Source organism: Hippocampus guttulatus, chromosome 21, assembly GCF_054856545.1.
Source record: "Hippocampus guttulatus isolate MCC_2025c chromosome 21, RoL_Hgut_1.0, whole genome shotgun sequence".
NCBI classification, from domain to species: domain Eukaryota; kingdom Metazoa; phylum Chordata; class Actinopteri; order Syngnathiformes; family Syngnathidae; genus Hippocampus; species Hippocampus guttulatus.
The window spans coordinates 5498376-5520377 of NC_141281.1; the positions used below are offsets into that span (position 1 = coordinate 5498376).

The 22002-nt window shown below is 44.4% G+C and overlaps 3 protein-coding genes across 9 annotated transcripts; 2 read left to right on the forward strand and 1 right to left on the reverse strand.

Annotated features, from left to right (window-relative positions):
* The first annotated feature begins 423 nt into the window (after positions 1–423).
* Positions 424–10111, forward strand: ccny (cyclin Y). 7 transcript variants are annotated; one of them, XM_086102199.1, is made up of 13 exons: positions 424–444; positions 943–1141; positions 4725–4799; positions 5112–5132; positions 5994–6028; positions 6202–6225; positions 6504–6604; positions 6703–6738; positions 6924–6981; positions 7139–7258; positions 7758–7924; positions 8136–8298; positions 8449–10111. In XM_086102199.1, exons 2-13 carry the CDS (start codon positions 988–990, stop codon positions 8563–8565), a joined length of 1071 nt encoding a protein of 356 aa, XP_085958325.1. In that variant the 5' UTR covers positions 424–444; positions 943–987; the 3' UTR covers positions 8566–10111. The 7 variants fall into 7 exon arrangements, with proteins under 7 accessions (XP_085958325.1, XP_085958323.1, XP_085958324.1 ...); XM_086102197.1 differs by lacking the exon at positions 424–444 and adding an exon at positions 460–762; XM_086102198.1 differs by lacking the exon at positions 424–444 and adding an exon at positions 460–744.
* Positions 10112–11386: 1275 nt separating this feature from the next.
* On the forward strand, positions 11387–14196 carry gjd4 (gap junction protein delta 4). Its single transcript, XM_086102104.1, has 2 exons — positions 11387–11617; positions 11702–14196. The coding sequence occupies exons 1-2, from the start codon at positions 11533–11535 to the stop codon at positions 12844–12846; spliced, it is 1230 nt and encodes a 409-aa protein (XP_085958230.1). The 5' UTR covers positions 11387–11532; the 3' UTR covers positions 12847–14196.
* Positions 14197–16234: 2038 nt separating this feature from the next.
* On the reverse strand, positions 16235–18961 carry fzd8a (frizzled class receptor 8a). The gene has a single exon (XM_086102368.1). The coding sequence runs from the start codon at positions 18565–18567 to the stop codon at positions 16816–16818; it is 1752 nt and encodes a 583-aa protein (XP_085958494.1). The 5' UTR covers positions 18568–18961; the 3' UTR covers positions 16235–16815.
* Between the last annotated feature and the right edge of the window lie 3041 nt (positions 18962–22002).

Below are 22002 nucleotides of genomic sequence, written 5' to 3' on the forward strand. Positions count from 1 at the left end.
CCCATGAAATGTACAGTAGATGTGACATTTGGGTTTTATGAATGAGGACAACCATTTACAATTGTGATTATTTGATTTCGATATGTCGTGATTTATATCAAGCTACTATTATTGACAATGACCGGAGACAGACTTGCACACACCGTTTTTTTGTTTGGTTTCCCAGTCCTCCCTCAGGTTTTTAACTTTTTAAGAAACTTTGGAAAATAATGAATAACATAAGAAATGTGAGGTCGTGTTAGGTAAACAGCCGTTCAAAATTTTGATTGGTGAAAATTTTAACTGGGAAATACACAATTGTTTGGACGCTGGGTTCACCCTGGGAATAAACCACAAAGTCCGCAAACTCAATTTATGCAAGGGGGGGGGGGGGGGGGGCTCACTTTGACACATTCAACATGGCGGCGCTGTTAACGTACGATTCGGGCAAAAGGCTGGGTCGAGGTATGTTTGATGTTTATGGGGCAGAAGGGGAATATCCCCGACGCATATGAGAGCAACATGGTAGCGGAGGAAGCCACTGATGTGCACACACTATCGGTTACAATGTAGCACCGATGTCGAAACAAATATTTGCCGAACGACCAAAAGTATCATGCGTTGCTTCTCGCTTGGTCGTAAGAGCGTAATAAAACGATTTGGTGAAAAAGGAGGGGACCCTCAGTCTGGAATAACAAAACGAAGGGAGTCGTCAGAAGAGCTAAGTGTGTTACATGGAGGCACATAATCTACCCTCGCCTGAAGGTTTGGAAGGAGCTCGGGGTTGGTCGGCTGCTCTTTTATCTTAATTTTGCATTTTAGCAACCTTTAAATGGCTCGCAGTCATCAGCTAAGAGTATTCTAGGCCGGGGAAAGGGCGTGTAACGCGAGTGGATAACGGGGCCAGTTTGTAGTTTGTCTCCTCGGATTACCGCCCATCTCTTTCCTCTTTCCCATACCAAGAAACTAAAAGTTGTGTCCAACGACTCGTATTAATCTAATCTCGCCATGGGGAATACACCTTCCTGCTGCGTGGCGTCGAGCCCCAAACACCGGCGGAACAACCACTCCAGACTGGAGCCCTATCGGCCAGAGCCGGAGCTTAGCCGGGAGGATACGGGCTGCAACCTCCAGCACATCAGCGACAGAGAAAATTTGGACGGTAAGATGCTGCTAATATGCATTCAATGGTACTAGTGTTTTTTTTCGATTGCAACTCTTACTTGCAATATTTGTGCATAGGGCCCACCCACTCGTTGCAGCAGCAACTCCAATAGATTTGTAATCATTTCGTTTAGTGAGCTATTGTTTGACAGTCTCCACAACTGGCAGCAACATAAAGGAAATGGTCAGGTTTGCTTTGAGAATGACAGTCTCAAGTGAAGCCCGGTTCAGTTTGCGCAATATGTTCCATATTTCATTTTAACATTTGCATTAAGTTTTAAAACTGACACAAAAACAAAATACAAAGTGGAAACATTAATTGCATATTTAAACACCAAAATGCTTAAAGCTAAGATATAATGGGAAGCATCACAGACGGGCTCAAGGAAATTAGTTAGTGTAATTATAAACTTTCATATTGCTACAACTGCTACATGAACACACGAATTAGCAACATATACAGCCAGAGGAACAACAGCTACTGTGACCGAAGTCAACAGTACATCCCCTTTTAAGCAAATCGGTTGAACTAATTTTGCTATGATAGGCAAGGTTCACGCTGCAGGGCGTGATGTTCAATTCGATTTTTTTTTTGTTAAATCCGATCTTTTATGTATTCGTTCACAAGAATAAAACAAACGTGACTTTTAATGTGAATGCATATACAGTACAGGCATATATATGCGTGCACCCCCCCCCCCAATGATGTCACGTGGCGCCGTGTTTACCAAAGTAAATTTGAGAGCAACATTTAACACTACAGTATTCAAAATTCCATATGGGTAAGAATTGTGTGTGTGTGTGTGTTATTACAAGCATGTGATGGAAAAAGAAAGTCATTCATGAAAACTGCTGACACTGGTGACGCTAGCAACATGCCCGCTCATCCCAAGTATGTATTAGTAGTTGTCCCCACTATAAATCAGCAGCAGACCAACTGGAAACCTGATTTGTCCAAGCAGTCGTCCTGTCTCTATGTTCCCCTGGTTCTTCATTAAAACTCCAGGCTTTGAAACCACCTCTTTCCCCTTCGTCCGTTGATTATTTTGTTTACTCCACAAAAGCACTATCAATCACAGTACCATGTTTTGACATTAATTGGTTCATGCAATGTATTTGTGCTTTAATATTCTTTGTTCCATTTTCAGTAATCCCAAGTAGAGGGAATCACTTGTATAGGCTCCAGCTCACACCGACCCTTATATAACCGGGATAGGAAATAGAGGAAAGATTAGCCTTCAATACCAAAATGAAAATTATAATAGAGATGTACACGATGAAACGGAATCATGTCTCACTGACTGGATGTTAGTCAAGGCTGACATCTGTAACTGAGCAGTGGCTCCAGGCACCAACATTCCTCTCTGTCTTTATGGTGCAGAAGTTAATTTGTGGGGCACACACATGAACATATTGACGAGTCTTGCTGGCAGGCTAATTGAAATCTGGGCATGGATTATTTATGCCTGGTTGATGAGCCTGGGGACTCTCCAAAGTATGAGTTCCAGACAGGTTGACCTACATGTCCGATATACGTGGGAGAATTGGAAAACATTTTCCATCAATAAATATGCACTCATTTAGAGTTACTTGAATATGTTACCGTTAATGAACACTGTACATGTGTTTTTTAAATATGATCACGAAACCTTTTCACTTTTGGAGTGGTTTATAGTTATCGGTTTCTTAGAAACGCCGTGTCCATGCTTCACGGTGTTGAACCGAGTGTCAATAACTGGCAGGCCGACATGGCATGTCCAATCACAGTGTTAAGCTGCCACAGCAATTGTGGGAAAACATCTGTTGCCAAAGGTCACTTGCTGTTGTTGTGAGTTGTTTTTTAATAAAAATATATCCCTCCATTGCCGTCACTGGATTCCTTGCTTGTTTTTCTTTTTTTTTGGCTGTTTATAATACGTCTGTTTGTGAAGTACACCTAACTGTCTAACCTCGTTACATTTTAACAAAATCACTGAACCGGCCTTCTTACATGATGCCATTCACCCTCCACTGGAAATCCCGACTTTTGTTCCGAATCAGAAAGCTGTACTTTAGATCAAGTGCGCTGCTGGTGTTTTGTTGTTTCAACAATATCATTATGCCTGACAGTGTCACTGTTCTATCAGGCCCACCGGCAATTAGGATACTGAATCAGTGGGCGAGGCAGATTTAAAGACTGCAAAAGCCTTTGAATGTCCTGCCTCCACCATCTGAGTCGTCTCAAGCCAGCGTTGCCTAGTTACAGCAAGAAGATGAGGGGATGAGCGGGGAGCGAAAGAAGGCGGGCGGGTTTGTGACTCTGTTGGGTGCAGCGCAAATGACTACCCTCGACTTGCCATGGAGTCTTCAACCCCTACACAATCTTTGCACTGAGCCTTCTGTCATCCCCCCCACACCCTTATGTAATGCAATCAACACGGATGCATTCATTTGCAGTAAGCATTTTATGCATTAGCACTGAGAGAAAAAGGACATAAGGCTGGTTTACTGTTAATTCTAAAATGATTCCCATCCGATCCGTATCCAAACTACTTTCTGATACTCACATTTATGCACCATTTTAAGATGCCTCGTTAGACCTTGCATGCGGGTGGTTCTCAGATAGTGTGGCCCAGCAGTGTGACGTGAGAGCCCAAAATGTTGAGGTTGGTGAAAACTATTGGGAGTAGAACCACGCCAAAGGTCACTGACACCAGTGTCTGCGAATAGTCTATTTCCTGTCTGAAATAATGCACCCATTGATTTGTAATTTCAGCACAACGTTTCAGTTCTTCTTGACTGACTTGATCCATTCACCCCCCTTCCCCCTTCCCCCCGACAGTTGTGAGCATCATTTAACCCTCTTTTATTGCTTGCTGCCTCTTCCCCCGGACAACATATTGCGTACACGCACCGCCTCCTACATGAGTGTGGTTCTTTGTGTGCGTACGCGTGCATTTGTATCCTTTGAGGCTCTTCAAGTGGCTCTTTAACACAAAAAGATGGCTGTTCAAAAGGGTTTGGCACAATAGCGATTGCTTGGATTCAAAACCTGCTGCGTACCCAAAGAGGCCGTGTGATCTTGGGTACAGTGTATGCCACGGTTATCGTTAGCATTATGCTAAGTTCAGACTGACCTTCTAGGATGTCTGACCTTTCCTGTTTCACTGACCTCATCCGCGAAACCAGGAAGCTGTTGACAATGTGTTGGTTGCACACTGTTTGACTGTTGGTGGGTGTTTTCCTCAACCTTTTTGGATTGGGTGAAGTTCATACTTTCATTGTTTCTCGCTCTTCCTATATTGAGCTGGCAGCAGATATTAATTGTTCATGCTTGATTTGAACTGAAACACATTTACAAGTACAAGTTAGTGAACCCTTTATAGCTACCTGGATTTCTTACTAGACATAAAATGTGATGTCACAATGCACACATTGGAATCTTAAAGTAATACCACAATACCTTGCAGTGAAAGTTCACCGCCCACAGCGTACTGCTCTTACCATGCTAAAATTCTGTTGTGTGGTGATGACTGGGCAATTTTCATGTGAAGCGTGCTTTGAAATAGAGGCCAGACTGACGTTTTGTCTTCTATTTTCAGATCTGCCGATGGAGTATAATCCCTCCGACCACCCTCGAGCCAGCACCATCTTCCTCAGCAAGTCCCAGACCGATGGTGAGTTTTGCTGCATGAGTGGCACACGTTTGTCTTTACTTTGGAACTTAGTTCAATCAACCTTTTGTCTGACAGCTCTAAAATAACCTTTTTTGAAATATTTGGGTAAATAAAAAGGATATATCTATATATATTTTTTTACCATTAGATGGCCGCTCACCCTGAGCACCATTAGCGGTTATTGAAACACTGACTTTTTAAAACCACGATAAAACGTTAAACATGTCATCCGTCCAATCTTTATTGAAGCTTTCTCACTGACATTTCGTGATTGTTACGATATGGAGACAACCTGGGCTTTTGTTTTTGCAGTTGCTGTGCACAGCAAGCGAGGTAAGGGCGCGACTGTGTCTGTTTACAAACGGCAGGTCGCGTCATTGTGTTCACTGTGCTTCACCTGTTGCCGCAAACTGCACTTTGTGTTCGTCATGCAACGTGTCGCTGTTTTTTTTAAATTTCTTGATGGTGTGGCTTTGCAGTAAATTTGCGTATCTGTTTTGTAACCGTGTGCATGATATGTTCTCTAGTGAAGGGGGTTGCAGAGATACCACAAAAAAAAAAAAAAAAGTTTTGGTCACCAAAGTGATCATTGTTACTTTCTTACTTGATATTATCGCACTTAATCGTGCTGTTGCCCTTGTGACTCGTTTTAGGATCCGAAAACAGTGCCTTTGAAATACTGTTCCGCTTATTTTGTATCAGAAAATCAAAGGTGAGCTCATGAGGGAGGAAAAGTAAAGAAGATGCAAATTGGATGATTATATTCAACATATATGAGGCATACTTCAACCTCTAATTAATTTCATTTTATTTATTTAATTGAACGTTTGTTTTAGGTAATTCTATGAGCTCAGTTGCATCTCAGCACTGGGATTCAGATGATGAAGGATAAACAATGTGTGCGTGCAGCTGTCTTCCTGTAGAAAAAACCCCCACAAGATATACTGTATGTTTGTTTAATCTCGTTAGAGCAAAAAATAAAACCATTTCACTTTTTTCCAAAAGAAAAAGTCCAGCCAAGTTATGTTCTCTTATAAGACAGCGTGCATTGTTTATTGTAGTCTTGGCTACGACATGCTGTACCAGCATTTGTTTGAGATTCGAGAAACTCTGGATCAATCCTGACACCTGTCGGCTAGTCTGTGGTACTGCTTTGAGGCGATCGCTCAACTGCTTCTGTATCTTTCCTTTCAGTTCGAGAGAAGAGGAAGAGCCTTTACATCAATCATGTGAGTATAGTGACAAAACTCAAGGGAGCATTTTTTTTCTGAATTGCTCCCGCAAAGGAGATATGACTTTTGCTATGAAGTAATTAAACTCGCAGGTAAATGTTGTTCTGGGTTGTGACGCATCGAGTGTGCAAATAGTACGGTGATTGCTGTCTCTTATTTGTTTTTGCAAGTTCACACACATTTCGGAGAGCAAGGTAAAAAAAAAAAAAAAATCCCAAATGATGTCCAACATCCATTGTGCTGTTACGTCTCCATTTTTCGGATGACACATCTTCAGTGTGATGTAAACCGACAACAATTTGGTGTCATTACAAAGCTGCATGAGCTGGCTGTCCCATCGACAATCCCATCACTTCTCAACTGTATTTTAAAAACCTCCATCGTTGTTATCGCGCATTTTGACTGGTCCAAAAAGACAAAGATGGAGTGTCGCAGACATACATGCTTTTTTACTTTTGTGTCCCCACTCCAGCATCATTCAGGCCCAGTGAGAAGGAAGTACAGCTCATGCTCTACCATATTCCTTGACGACAGCACTGTCAGTCAACCCAACCTCAAATACACCATTAAATGGTAAATCTTATTTTCTTCCCGTACTTGTTTTTCCCAAACCGCATTAATATGTGCAGTAGACAGTAAGTTAATGATCTTTTGTTTTCGTGTTTTACCAGTGTTGCCCTTGCGATATTCTATCACATAAGAAACAGGTAAGAACAACAATCTCTTCCCTTTTCTTTGGTCGGTGCGCAGTTTTGAATCAATTGATATTTTTTTGGGCTTTCCGCAATAAGGAATCCAGTGAAACGGTCCGCTCATGCATTATTGAAGTGGTAGTCATGTCCTGGGCAAATGTGAAATGCGCTTTGATGTGTCTTGCTGTCTGTTATTCCAGAGAGGTCGACGGAAGAATGTTATTAGACATATTCGATGAGAAGCTGCACCCGTTGTCGGTAAGGGAGTTATTGCATGTACGTGATGCTTGTGTTATGCAAAAGCTGTTTTCACAGTCGATTGCGTGCCATTCCGAGTCTTATTATTATTATTATTTGAATAATTAGTTACCTAATCACTATGTCTGGTGTCCTGTGCATCATATCGTCACCGCAGAAGCCTGAAGTTCCTCCGGACTACGATAAGCACGACCCTGAGCAAAAGCAGATTTATCGCTTCGTAAGGACGCTGTTCAGCGCCGCGCAGCTCACGGCCGAATGCGCCATTGTCACATTGGTGAGTGTGCGCACTGTCAATGCGCGTATGTTTAGCGCTGTGGGCAGTTTTTGGGCGCTGCTTTTGTACCTCATAATGTAGTCTGCTATTGTATCACTTATTTTAATATACCGTGGCCCGTTGTTTTTCTTTCTTTTTTGAAGTGTACACACGTGAAGGATTCCATTGGTCGGCTGTGGCACGGTTCATCTGCGAAACACATCAAGATAATGTGATATAATAGGATGTCGTAAAAAATAAGGCATCACGGTTGAATTGGACGATACGTTTCAGCAACCCCAATATTATGGCACCTATGCCGGGAAAGAAATGGCACTACCTCAACACACTTCACAAAACTGCTTCTTGCAGCACAAAAATGTTTTAAAATTGAAAGTTAGAGGTGATCTAATTAATAAATGTCTTTTTTTTTTTTTTTTCTCAAATAATTTGAGCACAAGCTACATCTGGCTCAAAAAACTATGCACTAATCAGTATTCATCATTCTCTTTGTCAAAAGGTGTATTTAGAGAGGCTCCTGACCTATGCTGAGATTGCCATTTGCCCCGCCAACTGGAAGCGCATTGTTTTAGGAGCCATCCTTCTGGCATCCAAAGTTTGGGATGACCAGGCGGTGTGGAATGTCGACTACTGCCAAATTCTCAAGGATATCACTGTGGAGGACATGTGAGTGATACGAAAACATTTCACCTAACTTTAGCCTACGTGTTGCCGTCCACCTGGAAATGAGCGCGGGCGGCAGACAAAGTCCCCTGAAAAATAGAACTGAAATGCATCTAGCAATACAACTTGAATGGACGGAACCGAAGCAAGTGGACGTGTTTGTTTTGAGTCGATGAGCAGTGTTAACTCACCGGGTCCTCTTTATCCAAACAAGGAACGAGTTGGAGCGGCAGTTTCTGGAGCTGCTGCAATTCAACATCAACGTGCCGTCCAGTGTCTATGCCAAGTATTACTTTGACCTGCGTTCCCTGGCAGAGGCCAACAACCTCAGCTTCCCTCTCGAGGCCCTCAGCAGAGACAAGGCCCAGAAACTTGAGGTTAGCAATGGTCAAATAATTTGGGATGACGTGGCCCATGGGCCTCGAGTTTGACGTGTTTCTGAGACTGAGTGAGGATACTTTGCACTTTTGAATGTGACATGCGTTGTCTTCACCTCCGCCTCTCATTATTATTTTTTTTACCTCCAGGCTATATCCAGGTTGTGCGATGACAAATACAAGGACCTGAAGAAGCTAGCAAAGAAGCGGTCAGTGAGCGCAGACAACCTGTCGGTTGCGCGGTGGTGTCCGGCCATCATTTCCTAACGATGGCCGCCGGCAGCACCCAGAAAGTGGAACCTGTCAGCTGACTCTGCCTGCTCAGCAGGCAACCGAGGCGGGCAGCTGTCCTGTGGATATGTGGCTCTGTCTCCCCGACGAGACACGCAAACACAATCTGGCACTTTTACCAAGCAAGATTGCACCTCTCCAGTTGTTGTAAATAACAATGCACTGACCCAGAGCGGAACCGAAGTGTGTGAGTGCAACAAAATGAAGAAGTGCAGAAGTGAAGTTGAAATGGGACGCGGAGACCAACAACGTCGGAAGGGAGATCAAGTAGCAGCGTGGCTGCATTCCTTTCATTTTAAACCACTTCCTCCGTTTCGCGGCTTATTTTTAAGAGCTCCTCGACAGTTTTAAATTCGAGCTCTCTTCCAGTTTTGCCTGTTTTGTTTGTATCGCGTTTCTGCCCATTCCCGTTTCAATACGACATAACCCTGTGTACATTCCATTCTGCATATCAGCACCTGTTCATGGACGGATGTATTTTACACGGGGTTGATTTAGCAAGCAGCCTTCCACCTGGCATTCCTGCTTTGTGAGCCAACAGTGTCAACGAAAATCAGTGTTTGACACTTTTGACAGGACTGGCAAAGCTTCTTTTGATCCAACTCGGACATTGACTTCAAGCAATATTCATGCATCGCCTCATTGGTGCGATCAGGTCGAATGAAGCGTGGTGGGGGGTTGGGGGCAAGCTGTCATCCACTTCTAAGTCCGAGATGTACTTCAAAGGTGACGGCGTACTTTCTTCACTGCCATTGTCCGAACCTGTGGTGCCTGTAAGAACCGACTTCAACTCCTTACCACTGATGAGCAGAACAAATAACTAACAAATAACTTTTTATCCCCACGCCATATTGTATGGTTCTTCCTGCTCATGACTAAAACAGCACAAGTGAACACTCTGTATTCAGAAGCTACTAAAAACATGTCTCTTCAGGGTAGTTTTGTGTTCTGGAGACGAGCTGAATGAGTAGTATTATTCAATGTGATCGTTATCTAACACTGTTCACGCACAGATTGTATACGTTTTGCTAAGTTGTCTTTATATAGTGTACGTAGCGGTGCCAGTGTGCAACATCTGCGGTCGTACCGTTAGAATATTTATATTGGATCCGTTTCTACTGTACACGAGGTGGGCCGCAATGGCGACAAATCATTCAAAGAACCTGAGATAAAACGATTTCAATGGGAGCCACCGTCAAAAACGTTTGTCTTGTTTCTTATTACAGTGTTTTCTACTCACAGAAAGTTGTCGTGTTAATACGTGGTACATAGGGCAATAATAATTATAGGCACACAGTCAATGATTTGATCCGATTTTTTTTTTTAAAGCCAGTCTGGGACAATTTTCTCATATTTTCTTGAAATGAAGAAGCTCATGTTATTTGGACGGCCACACTGGCATATTGTTATCTGGAAGTTGAAAAACCTTGCCGGGTGCTTCACTGCATTGTATTGTAAATGGAATTTATATATAATATATATATATATATATATCGTTATAAAAACAACAAGATGAGATGAATCTGTTTCCATTACCTTTTTTTTCTTTTTCTGAAACATGCTTTCGGCATCAAGATGTGACTGCAGTGTGCAGGCAGTTAACGCCTTCTAACTTGATTTATTTTTAGAGATGGCATCATGATCTCCATATTTTTCCTTCACTTAGCTTGCTTGCTCGCAATTTCACACAAATTTGGGCCAAAGATGTAGAATCAAAATTAATTGTATAATTTTACATACAGTATGTGTCAAGGAAATCGAAGTCGTTGCAAGAATAAGAACATGATTTTGGTAACCTTTAGTTGAATAAAAAAAAAACCTATGAAAGTTGTGCACAATGTTTAGGATCGTTCTGCCACACTTGACAGTCTGGTCCCAAATCAGGTCCTTGTTATTTCTGGCTCTGACCAGCAGGTGCCAGAAGGGAAGACGTGGAACCAAAGTGGCCCAAAGGCGGTTCAAGTTGGCCTTGGAGGAAGAAGGATGACATTGCACAGTGCAAAGTGTTGAAAGGTGTTGTTGTATTTTGGAGATTCTTTATTTCACGATTGTATCGCTCAATCATATGTTTACACAGCCGAATCTAATGTTTCAAGTGACCCAGAAGCGAAATGGGGAACAGCTGCCAAGAACAGGTGGGCAATCTGACTACAGCACCTCGTAGAGGTTGTTACTTTTTTGGGGGTTAGGTTTGCTTTGCATTACTCCTCAGATTTACTTCAAAACCCAAATTCTTACATGTTTTATGTCACTATTATCCATTAGCATCCATTTTAGGACCGTCGGTGTGAGCAGGCACGGAGAACCTATTTCTTTTAAAAATGGAACAATTTAAAGCACAGGGCACATGTAACTTTGGTTCAGGTTTTTCTTTCTTGATTTGAACATAAAACTCTTTGTTCGGAAAATTCAAAGTGACTTGCATTCTCCAAAAACTGACAATATGCTTACCCATTGTTAAAGCCAGCCCTGAAGATCATCAATTAATTTTCATGCTGCGGTAGCAAAGTGGTTGCAGTTTTTATGCTTTTGCTAGTTTGGACGTGCTTGAAATTTTGTTTGAAATTAGAACTTGTAACCCCGGAGGTCGCTCGTCTTCCTGTAAGGACGTCCTGCGTCCCCAAAATATCTCTGCAATGCCATGCAGGACAGCGACGTGCCTTTGCAAGCGTGTTAAGAATAGATCCACAATGGGGCTCGCTGCCGTCTTCAGTTGTCTGCCGAGGACTCAGGGTGAGGAAGTTTGGGAGCATTTCCCCTGCTTTCTACTTCCGTTCGTTTTGGGGAAACTCAAAAGGGATCAGGTTGGATTGGAGCTCACAAAACTGTTGGGTATGTCCAACCCAGTGTTAGTGAGGTTCCTGCAGGTCTAAGAGAAGACAAAATGCTGAGGTACCGCAAGGAGAGTTAAAAGAGAGGCCCAAAACTTCGGTTGCTGAAAGAATGACTCTGGACGGACGGAACATGGCGGGATCCAGTCCGTCAGAAATCATCTTTATCTCTGTCAATCAAAGTGTCACCTTGATAGGTGAGTGAATGTTGATGATTCTTTTTTTTTTTTTTTTTGCCGGAAGTTCAGCGCGCTTCTAATCCTGACATGCTTTTAATTCAGGAAAAGTGTGGTTGGTCCTGATGATCTTTCTCCGCGGCCTCATCCTCCTCCTGGCTGGTTACCCTCTCTACCAGGACGAAGAGGAGCGCTTTGTATGCAACACGATTCAACCGGGCTGCGCCAATGTGTGCTACGATATATTTTCCCCGATCTCCCTTTTCCGCTTCTGCCTCGTGCAACTCGTCACTTTAAGTCTGCCCTACATCATCTTTACAATCTATGTGACCCATAAGGTGTCAAATGGCCTGGCTGCAGCCCCGAGCTCTTTGGGTCCTGATCAAACTACGCAAGAGCTGTCCGTCAAGACCTCGGGGGGAAAAAAGCGAGAGTTGGTCCGATGCTTCACGGCAGCCTACATATTTCAATTGATGCTCCGGACTTTGCTGGAGGCAGGATTTGGGGCGGCACACTACTATCTGTTTGGTTTCTCCATCCCGAGGAGGTTTCTATGCCAACACCCTCCATGCACCACCCAGGTGGACTGCTACATCTCACGACCCACCGAGAAGACGGTGATGCTCAACTTTATGCTGGGCGTGTCCGCCCTGTCCCTTTTCCTAAATACCCTGGATTTTATTTGTGTAATCAAGCGCTCCGTGAGGCAAAAGGGTAAAAGCAAGTTGGAGTGTGTTTATGAGGACGAGCGCGATTTCCTGGGGACCCCAGATCCCAATTCTTCCATGGGATGTCAAACTCTGGAAACTGAGGCTGGTCCAAGAGGGAGTTTCCGCAAGAGGCAAGGCAGCCAGAGTTCTTGCAAAGGGAGGGCAGTCGGAATAATTCGGGATGCAACCTCAGCCCTTCGCCCTTTGGAACCTTTGGGCTGCAACACCAACAGAAACAGTGGATACCCTTTTTCGGAACCTCTTGAGAAGGAAGGTGACGAGCTGACTCTCTTTTCCTTTGAACCGACGGGGACCCCTAAAGCCATTTGTGTTAGTAAACGTAGCAGGCTCAAACCTCCACCACCCCCCAGGCGGGACCTTGGGCGTCACCCGGCGCTGTCAATGAGACTCAAGAGAGATGAGCCCATGACGACAGGAACCGCCGTGGATAGGATTGGTCAGTACACTTTGGCCGAGCCGGCCAATGGTGCGGACCGATCAAACGATGACGGCCAGGAGAAAAGATCCGAGTGGGTGTGACTTTTTTTTTTTCTTTATTTGCAGGGTTGTTATGCAAGATGAGACCGAGCAAATAAGATGTGACAGCAACTTGAGAGCCAGCTTTACATAGTGGCAACAACTGTTGGATCGCTGGCCGTTCTACCTCACTGCACCTCACTCGTGGCTAATCAACACACTGCCGACGGATCGCGTTGCCTTCTCTGCGGGGCTTGTGTTTTATACCCTTTGATGCAAAGCAACAATATCATGAGTCAAGAATACCTCCCCCGGGTCGTGGAAGGGAAGATGTGCGTGCCTTAAGCCTCATTGGGTGGGGCGCTCTTCATCCTTGAGCTCGTCTAAAAGTACAGCTCACCTGTTTCCACCACTCCCGACCACACTGAGTATAAAAGAGGCCATGACCCGCCCTGCATGCCCTCACCCTGTGATTCCACCTTGGGGGCGCCGCTTGTGCTCGAGGTCAAAGTTCATGTCAGGAGCCTTTGTGCCCATCGTTGGTAGGCTGTTTGACGCTTACAGCGGTAACTTATGTACTTGCTTCAGCTACGAGCAAGTGTTAGATATGCCACGGCGCAAATGAGGTGCAAAAAAAAAAATGGGGGGGTCGGTTTAATATCTGAGCAAATTAGGTTACGCGCTTGGTCACAGAATGAATTACATTTGTAAGTCAACAGATCCACAGCATTATAGTCGGATTCCAATTAGAGTAAGCACGGTTGATCAGAAGTTAAAGGACACCACGATCACAAAGTAACTATGCACCCCCTTAAGTTTCTGTTTTCATGGCTTGTCACTCTATTTCAGGGCCTAGCAAGCTTTAGTGGAGCAACATTACTGGACATGGAGCCCAGAAAAAGGACCACGATTGCCTGTTGCCTTCTGGGATGTCTGCTATGGTTTCACTTTGATCAAAGCACGGATTTTTCGGGTCAAACCCGGACAGTCTCACGGAATGCTTCAAGTCAGCTCGGCTGAAGTGAGCCGAGAGTTTGGCAGTCTCATTTGCTTTCTGCCGACGTGGGTGGAGGCTCCCATAGTAAATCAGTTGCTTGCACGCGTTTCATTCAGCCTGGAGAGTCGTCTTTGTGTAAGCTGATACCTCCTGATCTTTGTTCTCTTTTGGAAAGTGATGACAAAAGAAAGCTTCGGGCTTCCCCGATCTCATCTATTTTGACAATGCTCGGCCTTTTGACTCACGCGGGACAGGGGTGACCACGGGTTGTTTTCTTCAGATCACCTCAGGTGTGGCTACGCCGCACCTTCTTGTGTCGAGACCACAAGCATTACAATAGGATGTCCCTTTATTTTACAGAAGTGGACTTCGGCATTGGTTTTACCATAATAAGCATGCACGTACCGGGATCATTCAGTAGCATTGGCGCCATCCGGTGGACAGTTTTGGAATTTTGATTAATAAAATTTGATATCACTAAATGTCAACAAATGGCACTTTGATTCATTTACATCTTCTACTTCGTTGTCTTGACATCTTTGAGGTACTTGAGGCAAGACAGGACCTTTCACAAATGCAATTAGTGTTTTTACCAAATACCTGTCCGGCGTGGAAAAACAACATGTTGGCCAAAGCTGAAAGTTTTAGTGACACCCCTTGACTGCCCTGCAGTCACTCTCTTTATTTTTCAAACATATGGTGTTTCAAACAGTCAACTGGGAATAAATGCCTGAGTTTGGAGGTCAGGAAGTTCCAACATAAATCTAGAAAGGTCAGCCGACTCAGAGGTCGCAGAAATGTGTTTGATTTAGGGTAAGAATACACCCACGTAAACTGTGGCTTTACGTGCTCTGTGCTCAAATGTAATCTGGACTTTCAAAATGAAATGACGAGATATATTGAGACTGTTTGATATTAAATTGTATTTTCGTTTGCAATTTTGGCCAATGTGGCCCCCAGGAAACAGATACATAAGCAAAAATATGTGGAATAATGCATGCGATAAGAACATGAAGTGAATTTCCCCTCTCAGATCAAAACACAACACTAAAAAATAAAATAAAAATCGCCAAACATGAAATTATATAATTCATAAATTAGACAATATAAAAAACGCAGTTATTGGCCGAGCTAATGGATTAAGCAATGTGCTAGAAACATAAAAATAGGACCTTTGACCTGCCACCGTGACCCTACCAAGTTTGGACTGTGTGATGCACCTCAGAGACAGTCGTGGAACTTTTGCTTGCAAACTCCTCCTACAGGGCTTGTCAAAGCAGTGCAGGCAGCCCACTTTCTTGATAATCACAGTTGTATGTGCAACCGCAAGACGACGCATGCTTCTGTGGTGGACAGATGATTTATGACAATGAGGCTACTGTTTGCAAATGAATGGCACGTTTCACAGCAGAGTCAAAGCTGTACAAAAGCTCTTTGACCACTAGGTGGCACTATTAGCTGGTGCCTTATTTGCCTTGAGCGGTTGGAGGTAAAGGCCCGAATAAACAATGCGCAAGGTGGATGGAAAATGTACTTTGGTGGAAGCCTAGACGTTGCAACTTAAAATTTCTTTCCAGTCCATATTTTGCACACATATACTAACAGCATATGATGTTTTGTTTTGCTTTTAAGTTGTACGTTGACTGCTCCCCCACATCCCTGAAAAACACATTGTCACTATTGACGAGCTAATCAAATGCATTTCTAAACCGTTACAGTATAACGTCCTTTAGAGGCTTGAAGACTTAATCAAGACCAAAACAGGACACATTTGTTGCAAAAAGACCTCAATTAAACACTCCTAAGATGTGAGAACATGTGAACAGACCACCTGTGGCTCTTTCTTTGCAATTTCACAATCATTCACGTCAAGGCCCCTGCACTCGCTGACACAGCTTGAGCCCGATGGAGAGATGTTTCAATTCAGGCCTGCAGAAAAAGAGGAGGGAAAAAACACACACACACACACAAGATCCAAGGGCACTGGCAGGTTTCAGTCCTGACGATCGCCCAAGAAGCAAAGGATCCAAAATGCTCTTTCAATTGTCGAATGCCCATCAAAGAATCCAAATGGGGACGTTTAGGGGAACCTTGGCACATCAGACGGACACTCCTAACACACACCACCTTTATTCGGCGCTGTTCGAAAAGAAAGATCAAAGTTTGTGCAGATGAAAAGGGTCTTTTCCCTGCATTTAGACTGCATTCAGCCGGTCACCCTTTTACCAAATTAAGAAAGCAGGCTTCTGCAGGCATGTGAAGAGGACTTTAACAATCATGGAGATGCTCCAACTCAACCCCTGCCTCTAATGACCACTTTCTGACGGTTAAAAGGGCTTCTCCTTTCGCTGGAGACCCTGAAAAGCTGTCGTCCTTAAAAATGATGACCGCAAAACACGCCTGCTCGGCAAGACAGACACACATAGACACACACGGGGAAAAAAAAAACAAAGGTTTAAATTTATCAAATGTTTTATTGTCAAAATAAGTCTTTTTTTTTTGCTCTCCTGAAAAAGACATCTGCACTTTTTACAAATTTACAATAGCTATAAACTTTTCTTTTTATACACAAATGTACACGAGCTTTACAGTATATAAATACATTTTTGAACTTACAAAATGTATGACCCGTTCAAAAAAACAAAAAACAAAAAAACACCCGGGGCACTATTAAGGCTTAATTTAAACCATACTTGACATGATTGACATTTCGACATTATCTGGCACGAGATCGGTAGAAAAAATGTTTTCATAAAAGACGCTTTGTACGAAGTTTGTTAAGAACTGGCTACAAGAAGTAATGCCCCCGAAATTGGAGATGAGCCTCTAATTCCTATCAACAGGGAAGAATGGAGGAATTAAACCTGTGTGAATGCCTGGACATTGTCTCAACGTTCTCCCCACAGTTTGGGGAGGAAAGAGGGCAGCACCTCAGCAGCAGTTCATTACAATGCAAATTGCTTAAGACAGGGTGTGATGGGTTATCTCCCAAACAATTAGCAGTTCTCCATAAGCCGCTTTTGTTTTCGTTTTATTCAAACCTGCGACAATGGCATCTGCTTGGGGCAAGACACGGAGCTGGCCGTGCCTGACCTCCACGTCAGGCCCGTGCTCACGTCGCTGTACATGGAGCCGCTGGTGGCCTTGCTACCCCAACAGCACCTGGTGCAGAAAGTCCTCCAAGAGTCCAAAGTCTTGCCCGACCAGATCCACACTCCGGACGTGATGCCCACCAGAAGGCACATGAAGTACTTTAACATGAAGACGGCGTAGTCCGGCCGGCTGCGGTCCTTCTCGTGTAAACAGTTGGAGCAGTTGTGGGTTACCTCCCAGTTCTGCCTATTGTGCTGCTCGTAGAAATAACACGCCACTATGATGGTGGCCGGAACCGTGTACAGCACAGTGAAGACCCCGATTCTGATCATGAGCCTTTCCAGTTTGTCAGTCTTGGTGCCGCCTTGCTTAATGACATTGCGGATCCTGAACAAGGACACAAATCCAGCCAAAAGGAACATGGTACCAATGAATAAATAAATCACCAGAGGGGCTAGGACAAAGCCACGCAGGTTGTCAAGGTTCTGGTTGCCCACGTAGCAGATCCCGGCCACCGAGTCCCCGTCCACAGAACTCAGAGCCAGGACCGCTATTGACTTCATGCTGGGGATGAGCCACGCTGCCAAATGGAAGTACTGGGAATAACTGGCGATGGCTTCGTTGCCCCACTTCATCCCAGCTGCCAGGAACCAAGTCAGCGACAAGATGACCCACCAGATGGAGCTGGCCATGCCGAAAAAGTAAATAAGGAGGAAGACCACCGTGCACAGTGCGGGTCCCGTGGTCTCGTAATGGATGTGCTCCACGTCCAAGTCCCTGCTGCAGGCCACCTTCTCGTGCCCGGCGATGAGCCTGACTATGTAGCCGACGGATACAAACATGTAGCAGGCGGAGAGGAAGATGATGGGCCTCTCCGGGTACTTGAAGCGCTCCATGTCTATGAGGAAGGTGGCGACCGTGGCAGAAGTTGACACAAAGCACAGCACGGACCACAGCCCGATCCAGAACGCTGTGAAAGCCCTCTCGTCGTGGGTAAAATAGGGACTGTGGCAAGGCATGGCACAGTTGGTAATCTGGCCCGTTTTCACGCGGTTGTACAGCGGGTGGCGCTCCGTGTTGACCGGCACCATTGGCTCCAAGCATTTGCAACCCGCCTCGCAGGCGCCCGCGGCCGGCTTGTACTTCCGAGGTGGGCTCGGTCTACCTGGCTTCATTTTGGGTGGGTTGAAGCCCTTCGCGGGATGGTTGGTGGGCTTGGGGAGGACGGGCGACACGGTGGTCGAGTCTGTTCTGTTATAGTCCATGCAAAGCGTGTCGGGGTTGCCCAGCACCGGCAGCAGATCACATTTCATGCGGTCCGGCCATGGAAAGCCATACTGCCTCATGAGGGGCGCGCAGCCGGCACGGGCTCTCTCACACACGCTCCTGCATGGCGGCAGCGGCTTTTTGTAGTCCTCCAGACAGATCGGCGTGTACATGCTGCACAGGAAGAACTTGAGATCGGGCGAGCACTGGATCTCCACCAGAGGCCAGAACTGATGGACTTCCAGTCCCGCTTCGTCCTGCGTGTCGTGGTTGAATTGGTTCGGCATGTAGGTGTAATTGTAGCCGATACCTTTACATAGGGGCACGGCTATTTCTTGGCAGGTGATCTCCTTAGCGGTGGTGCCGCTGGATCTGGGCAGGAGGGCGAGAGAGAGGAGCAGGTAAATCCCAAACAGGTCGGGCTCCATCTCTCCAAGCGGTTGCGCGCCTCGGCTCCCTCTGCCTTGTCTGATCCAAATACTGCCGTAAATCCTCCACCGCCCGCCTTCAGTCTGGTCAGATTTCACGCGGCAAGCCCATCTCGCGTCTCCGTGGAGCTTGCATGGAGTTGCGAGTGGCCGGCACGGTTGTGTTTACTTTGAATGTAGCAGGAGACGACGAGCCTTCAGTGCGGCGAGCAGCAGCAGCAGTCAAGATGGCTGAGAGGAGAATCCACCGTCTTCTTTTTTAAGCGCTGTCACTACCCTTTCACCAGTCCGTTTAAAAAAGACACGAAAATCCTCTGCTGTCAGAAAAAAAAACGTGCGTCTTCGCTTGTCCCGTGCGAACAGAAACGCATTCAGCGCGTTTGTTACTCCTGTGTTATTGGTTCTCATGTAAATCAGCGGCGAGGCGATCAAGTGGTGGATATATACACAGGAGGCTGGCGGGTCACGCCCCTCAGGGAGCTGCTCCAATCACAACGTGGCAGAGGCGGGGTCAAGGTGAAGTCATTAAAGGTTGTTTTGATTTTACTTTGTTGACACTGGCCATGAATAACATGATGCTCACAATCTTCTTAGCTGTCGTTGACATTTTGCTTTACAAAGACAACAACGCCCCTTTATTAAGCAAAGTGTTTCATTGCACAAAATAAATGTTTCAGAAAAAAAACTGTACACAGTTCAATATAAAATATAGCATAATATAGCGTAATAATCCATATTCACATTTTTTACTCATCTCATTGAAGATTGTTAATTTTAAAGTTATGCAGTTCTGTATCATTTTGTATTTATGTGAAAGGTCAATTAGTTGGATTTGTATGAAATACATTTTGTGTTAAAACTTGTGTCATCGCCCCCACCCCCGTGCGTGAGTGCAAACGAAAGGCCAGTTTGCTAAATTGGTTCATTTGCGCTCGCTAATACTACATCACCAGGGTTTTGTCTGTCCTTTAGAACAGTTGTTTTATTTTTCAAATGAGGTGCTAAAGTTTCATTTAACGCTTGCACAGAGCTCCACGGGAGGCGTAATTGCGCGCGGCAGAGAGCAAGCGACAGAGCAACCTGACACTGAGCACCTCAGGTCTGTGTTAACGCGCTAAGTGCGTGTGGCTGAAGATCTCCATGTTGCACAAATATCTACTCGGTGTTATTTCTGTCGTCGGCACTTAAACAGTCTGATTTCATCACCTGCTGTTATCTAGCTATCTCTGCTGTGCGAGAGCTCAGTCAGAGTTTTCTTGAAAACAATGAAAAAGTTGATTCTACAATGTCAGGTGATCATAAAACTCATGAGGTCTAGTGCAAAAGTAGGCTAATTTTACTATACAGTGTGTTCTTCCACAGTTGCGTCTTTTTTTCCATTTGGTTCATGTGGAATGGACAAACGCAGTAATTTTATTACATCAGATATGCAAATTAGTAAAACATCTTTAAAAAATCTTTAAAAATGTAAGTGCTTGCATGATGTTTCATAAAATTATGCATGCAGAACCTTTATTTAAACATAAATCCCAACTGTTTTTAAGATTGTATTATACACTTGACGTTTACTAATAAGAGCAACAGCTCTTTCTCTCAGCATAATGTTGTCACGTTTTTCATGGTAGAGGACCCAAAAAGCAGGCAGGCGGGAGAAGCAGGGTGGACTGAGCAAAATATATTCGCAAAACAATGGAAACATTAAATCCACAACAAATAAAAACATCACGAAACCAAAGTAACAAACACAAACAAACAAAAACTCATTACAATAGTACAAACTACTCATGGCAGTAACTCAAAACAATGTGACAGCAAGAAGGATCTGACAAGGTGTAGCAGAAGTCAGAGTCCTTAAATACCCAGCCAGGCTTGATGAGGAAATGAGGCGCAGGTGTACCTGCTGGAGGGAAACGCCCTTCACTGCAGCTGAAGCTGGAACACACTCAAGACAGAACATGACATACTGTATGTATGTGCGAAATATTGTTCAGGTGGCGTTATTTCCGTATATCCTAAATGATGGAAGAATCATTGTGCTCACAATCAGATTTAATACTTCAACGCACAACATTTCTTAATAGAGTGTCACCTTTATTATCTCCACAGGGAATATGAAGTACCATTTCTTCTTGGTAGTCAGCCAAAAGTTTTTTTTTTTTTTAATATTTAAAAAAAACACTCATTGACTTTGAATGTGAGTCTATTTCTTTCTTGTAACTTACAGTATATATTCATTTTCTTTGTCGGGACTTCTTATGGAATACGCAAAACACAACAAAGAGCAAAACATGGGCCGGCTCTGAGGTTTGCTGACATGTTGCTTGACATCATGCATGAAGGTCGTTCAAAGTGTTTTTTTTTTTTTCTCAGAAAGCTTTGATTTTTATTTGTCAAAACTATATCTTTTGTGTGTGTGTGTGTGTGTGCAAAAAACGCCATTGGGCTCTTCGGTTTTGTGACGGTCCCGACATATGACATTTTGAGATTGCAAATGTCTCACGAGACATCTCTGTGGCCTAGAAGTATTTCATGTACAAATATCTACTCCTCCATTGTCTTGGTTTGTGCTGGGAAATGGCATATTCCAACTTCTGTATACATCCAGGTGTTTTTGCATACGTAGGAATGGAATTTCGCCAAGGACGCGCGTTATACTGGATGTAATGTTAAGTTTCCCGCAGGCCAAGTTATGGTCAAGCACAACAGGCATCTTCCAATATCCACATCCGAGCATAGTGCCACATTGTGTGCGCGGTCCAGCGTGCGGAGTCCAAATTGCTGATATTAGGTTTGGTTTGCAGCCCGATCTTTATGATGTGAGGTAGCTATTTTTACAGCCTCGACCCGCCGAATGAAAGCAATAGCCCCGAGTTGAGCTTGCATGGACAGCACAGCTTGATTAAATGAGCCGAGAGCGCCGTTATTGGCTGCCAGACAAGAGTTCAGCAGGCTCTATGGACGAGTGCTTGTTTGTGCATGCAATGAACGCTGTGAAATCTCTCATGATGTGTTGAAGGAGAGAGAAAAAAAAAAGTCAGAGCAGAGCAGCGCAATGACGATATGCTATCTGCTTATCTTGCGCTGGCCTCATGCTGTGAGAGAATATGAGCGCACACCAAAGCTTTGAGATGGATGTGTGACCAATGAATAAAATCCTCAATGAACATCAGGAAGTCAAGTTAATGTGTTCCATTTAAACGCCAATTCTGCCCGACATAATCAAGTGTTCCGAGAGGAAGCCCATCAAGTGTGACCGCCTCTCAGTTCCAAGACTATATGAGATGGCGAGACGGAGATATGCTAATGCAACTTTATCTTGTAAAGGGGAAAGCTTGGAGGAGATTTAGCCAATCTGCCGGACACAATTCCGAAAGCCTCGGTGGCATTTAGAGGGCTCACACTAACCCGGGGCTGCTTGTTAAGACTTCATTAGCC

Excerpts from the sequence above, each read along its gene's own strand:
- ccny (XM_086102199.1), top strand. The coding sequence starts at position 988 with ATGGGGAATACACCTTCCTGCTGCGTGGCGTCGAGCCCCAAACACCGG. Across the intron at positions 6,029-6,201 it reads AGAGCCTTTACATCAATCAT|TTCACACACATTTCGGAGAG; the intron begins GTGAGTATAGTG and ends TGTTTTTGCAAG. Across the intron at positions 6,605-6,702 it reads CTCAAATACACCATTAAATG|TGTTGCCCTTGCGATATTCT; the intron begins GTAAATCTTATT and ends GTGTTTTACCAG.
- gjd4 (XM_086102104.1), top strand. The coding sequence starts at position 11,533 with ATGACTCTGGACGGACGGAACATGGCGGGATCCAGTCCGTCAGAAATC. Across the intron at positions 11,618-11,701 it reads TCAAAGTGTCACCTTGATAG|GAAAAGTGTGGTTGGTCCTG; the intron begins GTGAGTGAATGT and ends CTTTTAATTCAG.
- fzd8a (XM_086102368.1), bottom strand. The coding sequence starts at position 18,567 with ATGGAGCCCGACCTGTTTGGGATTTACCTGCTCCTCTCTCTCGCCCTC.